An 11,694-nucleotide genomic window follows, 5' to 3' on the forward strand; every position below is an offset into this window, starting at 1 on the left:
GACTGTCGATGGCAATCAGATATGTGCTTAATGTAATTCTACTATCCACGTGCTGATATTAAAACGTGTTTTATTACTCTAAACCTCTGGCATCACCAACTTGTGTTTCTTATTGCATATGGGAGTGTCCTTCCAGTTACTACTTTAAGCCCAGAATGTTCCGGAATAAATCAACTGAGCGAGGCTATTGCCTGAGATATACTGTTCCCGCCAGACGTTTCCTTCAGTTTCTAGTGAAAATAATTAACTTGGACTCAGCACATTTCTCTCATTTTTACCCTTTCGTACAGACACTTTGGACCTAAGACACCTAAGACCTCCCTATTCTACCTTAAAAGCCAAGCTCTCAGACTATATGAAACAACGGTTTTGAGTCCTCCGGCTTCATTTGTTATAGGCTATATAGGGGCCGTGCACACAACACAACACAGAAGAAATTGGGTGAATGAGGTGTGAGTACCAGTACTTGAGCTGTGGTATATCAGCTATTCAGCCAACATTGAAGGAACTGGATATTCCAAATCAGCTTGCCGGCCTTTTTTAATCCACAGAATACAGGGGTGATTATAACTACATTAATAGAATTCCTACAGTATGAATGTAGCAATAAAGCCTCCACCTGATTAGGCTTTCTTCATTGTAGCTTTCATCCATTTGCACCTACAGTGTAATAATGATACCTGAACACCCTAATAAAGATTCTTCTGGTGAAACTGTGAAAAAGAAAATCACGGGTTTGTTGATAAGCACGGGTTTACTTTACATTACTCACATACCAATTGATTAATCATTTCTCATGGGCTCAAAACCAATCACTGCACACAAAGAGCTGTCTGTTATTAGAAAGTTAATATCACTCACCTTGAAAATTCATGCAAACTTGTGATACAACCCAAGGTCCACATCAGCAAAACGACAACACATTTCAAATTCTGCTGGGCAAGAACTCCATTTTGAAAAATGGATACTAAAACTGACAATCTGTTTTCCTAGTTTCCAGTGCTTCTTTAGTTCATGTAAACTTCCACAAAATAAAGTGGTGACATTTTGCATTGATCAGTACCCTAAATAAACACCCTCTTCCCTGTAAATATAACATTCATAATGAGAACCAATAACAGACAGCACTTTCCCTCAGTCCCTTGCCCATTTGCCTGCAGGCCTGTCACCAGTCAACTTGTCTTTGAAAGACGTAAGGTGCCTTCACCCGCAGTAATCGACGGCTCCTTTGTTTGCGCTCACAATATAAATCCTGGGTACGATGCAAATCATACGTACATCAACAGCCTCAAGCTGTAATGCCATTCCCAAGAAAGAGGATTCACAGATAAATTATGTAGCAAGTGCAGTGTTGGCAGGAAGCACTGTGGTTTCCACTCCTTACAGAAATCCATCAGAAAGGAAGAGACACATCTCCCCCGTCTAATCATCCCCAAGTTTGCCAAAACAGCTTCAGAAAATCATGAGGGGAAAATTAAATGTTCTCAAGAGAAGAACAACAATCAAAAAAGAAAGGAACAACCATTAAAACACAACCAGTAATTACTGATAATTTTGGAAAGGCTAAAAATGACATTGTTTCTAGTATAGCTCACAAAAAACCAAACACAGAATACAGTGAATCAACTTGTGCCAGCACTCAGGTTTATGTGAATATGTTTCCACCTCAAGTCTCCTTCCGGAAGGTTCTTCACAGTGTTCTGTGTTTGTTCTCTTGCAAGTCCAAGGCTACTCCCTCTTCTGTCTTTCGATAATGTTTTGTTGGTGTTCTGGCACAAAATTCCTAAGCATTTACACAGAGCAACTACATTTGCAACAGCACACTAATAAATCACAGCTCTGCAGTGATGTGACCCATTAACCATAATCAAACATTGACTGTGCTAGTGCTTCCTGGCTAGGCATTGCAGGTGTTCCATACTTGGCCATAGCCTTGATTACGGAGGCTGAGTTTCATTTGGCAGGGTATTATCCACCCAATCACACATTACAGATTCCTCAGGCCAATGAGATACCTAAGGCACATCTGACCATCCCAGCTACTTAAAGAGACAGTACGCTTTCTGGAGTTTGTCATGTTATTTCAGTTTTACTTTTTAAAAAATTTTATTTATTTTATTTGCCCAGTCAGTTGTGTATGACGGAGAATATTTTAGATGCTTACAGAAGTTTCCCATGATCTTGTGGCTTTACAGTGCCTAGTGTAGGCGGATCAACAGCTTTGTGGTTTAAAGCAAGAAAATATAGGCCTACTTCAGGTAACTCCAAAAATGCTCTCCATAAGCTGCTTTGGATTTATTTAATGTTTATCGTCTTAAACTAAAATTCCATCGATTAATCTACACCAGCCACTGTAAAGCTGGCAGGTGGTGAGAAACTTAACATATCCTTATATGCATAGTCCATATAGCCTAACATATCCATCCTCACACCAAAAACTGTCAGTGCCAACTGAAAACATACACTAAAACTTAAATAAGGTGAACTACCCCTTTAAGTAGTGGTGTTCTCAATGCCCACACAGTTCTGGAGGACTGCAGTAACAAAAGCTGAATGCATTAGTATATAGAACACAAAAGAAGAGGAGAAAGTTGTTCAAAATAAATACTATAGCATCCACAATGTAGCACTAGCAGAGTTGCTGGACCAGGTTGTAACATGCTTGCTGAGTCACGTGGAGTAGGTCAAAAGCCTGAGTTTGTTGCTTCTGCTCTACATTTTGGGTTTGCCACTTAGCTTTTCAACAAAATGACAGATCTGCCTCCAGGGAGTGAACTGCCTTAACCCAAAAAGGAATTGAGTATCACAAAGGAACTCAGAGATGCCTTTCAACGGGTTGCTTATTGACACTTCAAGCAGCAGAGAATTCAGCTGTTGACAACTCCTGTGTTTGACAGTGGAAGAACTACCTCCACCCTTTGCCTAGCATTTAAATAAGAGGATTTAAGCCATCTTGTACCATACACTTAAGTGAAAGTACAGAATTAACAGTTAAAATGTAAAATAGTTGTTCTAAAAGGTGCAGTGTGTAAGTTTTTTTAAGAACACTTTTGTTCATATTTGGTTAAATTTCCCTCATATCCCGATCCAATATCAATTAACTATAATCTCTAAGAAAAAAAATCCAGTCTCTCTGACTGCCGTGGGCTCAGAAATCAGCCACTTTAAATTTCACCCAGCCTGAACAACCAATCAGGACAGCTCTCTGCAAGGAGGCTTGGCTACCTGCCTGTAAATCATGTTGCACATTCAGAGTGCTGTCAAAGCACTTGGCTAAACAGTTAAGAACACAGCAGAGATACCACAGAAATAGTGTTATAGCGAACTTGTTGAAAAGATATTGTCGATTATGAAAAAGATTATGACCAAAAAGGAATTGAACCGGGTGAGAGACAAGACTTGCGTGAACATCGGTTTGGCTTTTTAGCAATGGCGAGAGCTCAGGGACTTGAAGGGCTTCAGAAGTGGTGCTGAGCTGGCAGTATTTCTGCTTGACAGGTAATTATCTTGCTTGTGCTAATTCTGTTGGAATTTGTTATCATCCCGAACTCTGTAGCTTAGTGAGCTAAACTCCAGAACAGGCTTAGCAACCACAGCCCAAGTTCAGCATAGGCTTCACACATGAGAGGAACCACAGCCCAAGTTCAGCATAGGCTTCACAACTGAGAGGAAGCACAGTCCAACTCCAGCACAGGCATTACAGAACATTTAATTACTATTAACTATTAATTACAACCAACCAGTGCTAATTATACCCAGTAACATAATTTAAATCACAAAGTAAGCCACAGACCACAAAGTAAGCCAAAGACAAGCTTTACTCAATTGCTCACAACAATCAACCTCTTGACTGTTAGCATTATTTAATTAGCCCTGTAATCTCTGATTGTAAATTAACTGGAGGACTGTATGTGAAATACCCTTAGGTTAACTGCTGTCCTTTACAGTTATAATGCCTGATGGCTTGTGTCCCCTAGTGAGGAGCCATACAGAAATCAGAGATCCCCTAAGCACCACACATCCTTTCCATCACAGCATACCCCACCCCTCCCCCCACCCCCAGCTGAACAAGTAATGTTGATAAGATGACCTAGGTACCACCATACAGCACTATACAAATGCAAGCCCCATGAATTTTACCTACACTCAGATTTAGGCTGGTTCCGTTTTGTGTTAAAGAACAATTTATTACTGCTGTCTATTAATATAATGGAAGGTACAGGAGTCTCTATCCCTTTAAGCAAAATATCACAGGTTAATGGCTGGATGCCAATTTAGCCCAATTATTCCAAAACCTGGTCTAAGTTGGTTTTGCTGTTTGCTCAAAATATTTTCTTTTAGTTATTTATTTATTTGTTTGTTTGTTTCAAAATGTGTAGTTGCTCACTGCCTCTGAGAACACCCCTTTTATTACCAACAGGTTTACATTAAAGGGCTTTCTATAGTGTGTACAGCCTGGTTACATTAGATGAAACTTCAATAAAACAACAGGGGTAAGACAACGGAAAACGGACAACTGAGAAATGTTAGATAAAAAAACTCTGGCCAGACAAACTACATTATAGTTAAAGTTGGTTGAGTTATACTAGTTCTGTAATGACACTTGTCAAAGAAAGTACATCGGACACAAGCGGAAGCTTGCGTGCGGTGTAGATTGACCATCATGAAGATGGCAACCTACAACCCACAACCCATAGCCCAAATGTAAATGTAGCTAAAGTTTCCGGGTATTGAATGCGCACAAATACACCAGACCGGGTGTTAGGATTCATTGAACGGTAGATAGGTGAATGCAGAAATAAACAAGAAGCTTTTTGGCTTCTTAGCTAGCTAAATTAAATAGCAATTTAAAAAAAACCACACAACTAGCCTACTTACTAGGCTTGTAATGCCACGGCAGCACATCAGAATAACTAATCATCTAAACACCAAAATATTGCAGTATTTACTATTCTAACCTTCTTCTCTAGAGGTTATGATACATCAAAACAGCTAAATCTTCGGCTTTAGTTAACTAGCTTACATATTAACTAGACTATATCACATGTCATGACTAAAGTAGAACACCGCACTAGCTAACGTTAGTTTACGTTAACCGCTTGAATCTATAAGGGATTTATGTAAAGTCAGCTATCTCCGTTATGGCCAGGAAAAAATCTTGAATGATTTAGCTCAGTTGAAATCAAATATTACTGCAGCCGACTGACTAGATAGCTATCTAATTAGAGAAGTAGCATATCGAATTACAACTCGCTATGCAGGCTAACAAGGAATTACAGTAAACAGACGAACGTTAATTGACATATTAATTGTCGGGTAGGTAGGACTGAAAAGCCTCAGCACTGCAGTGTAGAACCTGACTAGCCATACAGCTAACATGCAAATGCAGTCCGACTGTAAGTCTGAAACGATACATCTTAAAACCTCTCCTATAACGTATCACCATGAGATCAGATCATGCATCATAAATAAAACCATTGTCTTCTCATATAAAACTTACTGTAGCTACTGACAGAAGTATACCAGTCTAGTTAGCTATACATACCAGCACGGTCTCCACAATCCCCGTTCTGCGGTGTGGCGACTAGCTCGCTAGTGCTGCTATGGAAAAAAATACTCGGTCCTTATTAAATAATGTGGTCTCGTGTACAGCTCAATTGCGGCATAAAGAATTAAATCTCATGCAACTTCTGCACGAGATATCATAAAAGCTCAATTTCCAGATACATTAAAACCATCAGTGTGTCTTCTATTCATGACCATGTACACAAACGTCCTATGCCCATTGACTCCAGGAGCAGCGAGCTAACTCCCTAATATTCTCCTTCCTGCTGCCAGCTGGCTAACGTTACTCCAACGTAGCTATACAACTATTGGACAGCCACAACTAAGGTTTTAACAAGTCACTCAATTGGATAGCTGATAGGTGGATAAGGTGATTTAGGCATAAAAATCAGGATATTGTTGGCGTTCATGAATTCTGCCAGTATCTTTGGTTTCGTGACCCATTTTAACAGCACTCTGGACATCTGCTACTGAGAATAAATATAAACATCCCATATTTATAATTCTGTGGAAAACAGTTTCTCAGAAATGTCTGTATCTTTGCTGTCAACAAACTACTTGGTTTTAAAGGCTCTGTCAGATATTTATTGCTATATGACCTCGATGCAATTGCTCCACTTGTAGACCAGCAATGTGAAAAATAAAAAGGGCTTTGCCATGACATATTATCAGAACTCAAACCAACTGATCCCCAAAGCAGGGGTTCTCAGTCTTGGTCATTGGAAAATGTTTCATGGGCTGAGGGGAACAGGGAAGCTGGCATGAAAAAAACAAAAAATATTTTCTATATTTTCCTTTTTCCTCAAAATAATTTCTGTGAAGATTTTAGTTTGTAAGAAATGCAAACATAAATTCGAAATTGTTAAATTTTTGTAAAAAAAAAATAAACATAAAACTACAACACATAAATATATAACATGTTTTCCTTGTCAAAAAAAGTCAATGTTGGTGAAATATTGATTTAGTTGCCATTTCAGAAGAAATATTTTTCAGCATAACTACAGTATCAAGGTTTAGAACCTCCAGTAAAGGCTATATACCTGCCAAATCAATGCCAAAACACTGGTTTTATTCCCAACTTAAATAGAAGGACAGTTCATTATTTTTGTTAAGAACTGTCATTTTTAATGAAGGATGGTTTACGCTCTTAAATGGACAGTTTAGTTTCTGGAGTTTTAAAAATTATTTTTTTAAAGTGTGTTTTAGATTGCCCATTTTTGCATACAATATAGAATATTTTTGATACCTGCAAAAGTTTCTGATAACCTGTTGGCTTTATAATGCTGGTACTGCGGCATTCACAAGGTTTTGGTGCAAAGCAAGAAATACACTTACAGTAACTGCAAAACAGACTTTGCAACAAGTCAACTTTGAGCCCGCGTTTCATGTGCTGAAGTGACATCCAGTCAATCGCAAAATAAAAGGAAGGGAATACTATTGAAAGGAAATCTGTACAGGAGGACTTGTACATAACCACAGGAAATGATATACTTAGCAACATGAGCTAGAAGATACATAATACATGTAGAGCATGGGTCATTTATATAGAAAGCCTACTCAATAGCAACTTTTTAAGCAACATTGATTTAATTAAACTAGCCTATAGCTTGTTAAGTTTAATGGTGGTATAGGATGTCTAGCTCACATTTGCTAAATCATGCAATGAACAAAAGGCATTTAGCCAGCTGAACAGTTTCATATCAGGCAGCTAAATGTTAGGTATCTCCATTTTGCATTCAGGTGTTAACTACCGCAAATAGTAGCCACTTTAAATCTCCCTGCTTTGATGCTAAACATAAATGGGAAGAAGGTTAATGTTTGCAACTTGAACATCCGTAGCAGCTCACATATGCATTGACCAGACTTTATGGCGAAGACTTATAGCTCACTGAGCAGAAACATGTTCAGGGACTTAGTGAACAGTACGAACAGGGGAGGTCAGCTCTATTGACTTTAACCTGCAAATAGACAAAAATACATACATTGAACTCCGTAATGTATGGGACAAAGACTTTTTTTTTTTGATTTGGCTCAGTACTCCAAATTTTTAGATTTGTAATCAAACAATTTTTGATTTGTAATCAAATACATTTTGGTTTCACTATGTAGACAGCACTTTTGATACAACCCCCCCCCCACCCCCCACCCCACCCCCCACCCCTTACAGTGCACCACAATGTTTCAGACATATTAATGTTATATAAATTAAATTAGCCATGTTTTGTGCTATATTGACTATCCTTTGCATGCAATGACTGCTTGAAGTCTGTGACGCATAGACATCACCAGTTGCTGAGTATCTCCTCTGGTGATGCTCTGCCAGATCTGTACTGCAGCCATCTTCAGCTCCCGCTAGTTTTGGGGGCTAGTTGCCTTGCATGACTTGGCATGTCAAGCATTTCTGGCTTGAAGACCTCTTGTTGCTTTAGCAATATGTTTGTGATCATTGCTTTGGTGTAGGATGAAGCACCAACCAATGAGTTCAGAGGCATTTGGTTGAACTTGAGCAGAGAAGATGGTTCTGTACACTCCAGAATTCATTCCGCTGATTCTATCAGCAGTTACATCATCAATGAAGACAAGTGAGCAAGTACCTGTGGCAGCCAAAGATGCACTAACCATAAAACCCACACCACCATGTCTCACACATGACCAGGCATTTCTTTGGATCTTGGGCAGTTCCTTTCAGCCTCCTCAACTTGCTCTTGCGGAACTCTGATTCAAGTGAATCTTGGTCTCATCTATTGACAAGACCTTTTTTCCAGAACTGTGTAGGCTCTTTTAGGTACTTCTTAGCAAATTGTAACCTCCAAGACAATCTTGTGATAACTTTCTCCAACAACAAGATAATGGCAAAGGAGAACTTGGGGTTGGAAAGGCTTTGTCATACAATCCAACCCACACAGATGGTAAATGGACTGCATTTATATAGCGCTTTTATCCAAAGCGCTTTACAATTGATGCCTCTCATTCACCAGAGCAGTTAGGGGTTAGGGGTTAGGTGTCTTGCTCAAGGACACTTTGACATGCCCAGGGCGGGGTCTGAACCGGCAACCCTCCGACTGCCAGACAATCGGTCTTACCTCCTGAGCTATGTCGCCCCTGAAGAGAGTATGGCTCAACCATCCAAGTATAACCAGAAAGGCCATGTCTATTCTTCCTTTTTGTTTTACTTGGTTGATTTGTCATGTGGAGTTTATTTGTTTTGTTAGCTATTTTGAAAATTTTGGTATTTTTTTTAGTATTAGTCTTCCCTTTGATGTATCAAGACTATTTCCTTTGGAGCGTATAGTGTTTTTCTTTTTAAAGAAAGAATGAAAGTGTGCTCTCGGTATGAAATGCCACGAGAGACTTGTTCATACCTGCATATTAAACTCTCTCTCTCTCTCTCACACACACACACACACACACACACACACACACACACTAAATACTAGAATGTATATAATGTACATACTAATGAAAACATATATGCATCTATTTGAAATGCTCACCCACAAAGTTTAATTCATGCACTCATTTCGTGAAAGGGTTTGATTCCCAGTTTGATTCCCAGGTAGGACAGTGCCGCTGTACCCTTGAGTGAGGTACTTAACCTGCATTGCTTCAGTATATATCCTGCTGCATAAATGAATGCAATGTAAATGAAATGTAAAAGTTCTCTAAGTTGCTCTGGATAAGAACGTCTGCTAAATGCCTGTAATGTAATGTAATGTAATGAAAGAGTGTATAAGATGTTTCATATTTGTGTATATCTGAGTTATCACCAGTAGGCATATGCATGTAAAGTCTCCAGCGACACCAATGATCGGGTGAGGTTTGAGGGGTCCACATATACTGCACTTCACAGTCGTGGTAGCAGCTTGAACCGGGCGCCATAGGGAACCAGGTGCGTGCACTAGAGGGCAGCAAAGCAATAGCCTACATTTTGATTGTTGTTTTATTTTGGGACTAAAAAATGTATGTACGGCTGTATGTATTGTATGTATATATTATTAACTAAAATATATATAAAAGCAAAGTATATATTAAAAAGTATATAACTCATGAATGTATGTAGTTAAGTGTAAACTTGAGTTAGATTGCGCTAAGGGGTAATAGAAAACGCCGTTACCTTCAATAAATTTGGTCTTTCAGAATTTCCGTACTCTGAAAGAGAAGGACTGTCGAGTGTTTCCTGATAGAGGTCATAAAGAAAACATAAGAAGTAGCGTGAGGTAGTTTGACTGGAACGTTAATATTATTTATTTTCCCTAATTAACATGAATCTAAGTAGTTCCTGCATTTAATATAGCTGTTCAATTGATGCATTGCTGAGCATGGATTTAGCCTGACGACAGCTAGCACTCTATCTGTCACGTTAGTAACGTGTAATTTAACTTAGCAAGCTAACCTGAGCTAACTGGTTAAACGGTTTTTTTGTTTCTAAGGCCTTGTGAAAGTCGTTTTAATTGTGTGTGGATTTTAATCTAATAATTTGTAATATAGACATCGAAGTTGTCACGTATTCTTCCTAACCTTGGTTAAATGTGTGAGAATTATGTTGTATGTTGGGGGTTGTTTTGAATCGGTCGTATAGCGTTTTCCTCTGAATTATTTCCTGATTGAATTGTGCATTGTTATCCCATCCAAAATGATTATTTAATCACAAGATCACGTTTAACGTTTTTAGTTAAATATTTGCGTTTGCCCAAAGCCTCAAAAGACAGGAAATTAAATAGCTATATCAGCTCAAACGCTAACATTAGCCTGCCCTCCATCAAGGTGTATCAACGCAGACCTTCGACAACTGCTGGACTAAGCATACATGTTGTCGACTGTAACGCAATTTTAAACAACATGTAGATGTAATCACCACTGAGCAGATTGCTTAAGATTCCATGCTTTTCTCAAAGAGCCAAATTAATACTTTTCAGTGTAGTGACAAAAACATATCGGTGTTTTATGTTAGAGAGCTGATCGCGCTCAGGGAAATATCTATAGGCCAGTTTAGTTCGCTAGATGTCATTTGTTCCTTTACTGTTATTTTACAAACGTTAAATATCAAATGTTTTTCCCGAGTGGCAAGTTACAGCATGTTTGCTTAAATTATGCGAACGAACAATTACTAATGGCTTTACTTGTACAAGATGGGAGGGTGATATCTAGTTACCGGTAATGTACACGTATTTTATGCGTTGATTGTTGTCCATTTGCTCAGGTATGGGTGGCGACCATGGGCATGGTAAACTGGTACTGCCAGATTACAAGCAGTGGAAGGTGGAGGGGACCCCACTTGAATTCACCAAGGAGAGACTGGCACGTAGGGGACTGAAGGATCCCTGGGCACGGTGTGAATGTCTTTTATTTTTTTACCTTTGTTTTATTTATTTATTACTAGCCTGATACAATGTCAATGTTGTGATTGTTACCATGTACCTTAGCTACACATTTTAACTATTTTTAAATTAATTTAAAAAATCTATTTCTGAATATTTTATTATTTTATTAAAATTTTAAATAGTCTTTATGGGAAGTAAGTAAGGTTAAGCAAACGGTGAGTTAGGTTAGTTTACATTTAGCTAAAGGTGATGTCTTGGTGATGTAAATGATTTTCCAGTTATGTTATGCTATGTAGTAAGCTAAATGGCTGCAGAACATTTGACTTAAACTGACCAATTCAATAGATCTTCATGCAAGTATGATATAGAATTTATTTCTGCATTATCTCTGCAGGAATGAAGCGTGGCGATACATGGGTGGCTTTGGCAAAGCTGTTACCTTCGGCAACGTCTTCCTGAGGGGGTTCAAATACGGATTTGCTGCATTTGTAGTGGCCGTTGGAGTAGAGTATGCCCTGTCTGCTGGGAAGAAGTCTGAGCACTGAAGCGCTGGTTTGACTGGTTTAACAGTCAGCGGGGCTGGAAAGAGATGGAGCTTCCTCCTGTCTTCTTACTGGACTGTAGTGTTTTATGTCTGTTCCATCCTACTATATTGTCAATAAGGTGGAATTCATCACATTGTATACAAGCCTGGATCAAAGTGGCTGACACGTGGAAACTTTTGTCTTCATTTATGAATAAATATTACTAATTGTCACTTGTTCTTGGTTGTCATTATGCCTGCAAATTTTTTCCTGTAATCCTTGTA

The 11,694-nt window shown here is 38.7% G+C and overlaps 2 protein-coding genes across 4 annotated transcripts in view; one reads left to right on the forward strand and one right to left on the reverse strand.

The window, feature by feature from the left end:
* Positions 1 to 5,847, reverse strand: part of LOC135250820 (hyccin 2) — a 45,898-nt gene extending 40,051 nt beyond the window's left edge. The window contains exon 1 of one of the 3 annotated variants that reach the window (XM_064327567.1): positions 5,546 to 5,847. The gene's annotated coding sequence lies outside the window, so the exon portion shown is untranslated. The remainder of the gene's footprint in view (positions 1 to 5,545) is intronic. The other 2 variants (XM_064327566.1, XM_064327565.1) reach the window with 2 other exon arrangements.
* A 3,799-nt stretch (positions 5,848 to 9,646) lies between these two features.
* Positions 9,647 to 11,643, forward strand: ndufb3 (NADH:ubiquinone oxidoreductase subunit B3). Its single transcript, XM_064327568.1, has 3 exons — positions 9,647 to 9,782; positions 10,766 to 10,895; positions 11,281 to 11,643. Exons 2-3 carry the CDS (start codon positions 10,768 to 10,770, stop codon positions 11,429 to 11,431), a joined length of 279 nt encoding a protein of 92 aa, XP_064183638.1. The 5' UTR covers positions 9,647 to 9,782; positions 10,766 to 10,767; the 3' UTR covers positions 11,432 to 11,643.
* Positions 11,644 to 11,694: the final 51 nt, after the last annotated feature.

The sequence above is a fragment of the Anguilla rostrata genome, chromosome 3 (genome assembly GCF_018555375.3).
Source record: "Anguilla rostrata isolate EN2019 chromosome 3, ASM1855537v3, whole genome shotgun sequence".
Taxonomy (NCBI): Eukaryota; Metazoa; Chordata; class Actinopteri; order Anguilliformes; family Anguillidae; genus Anguilla; species Anguilla rostrata.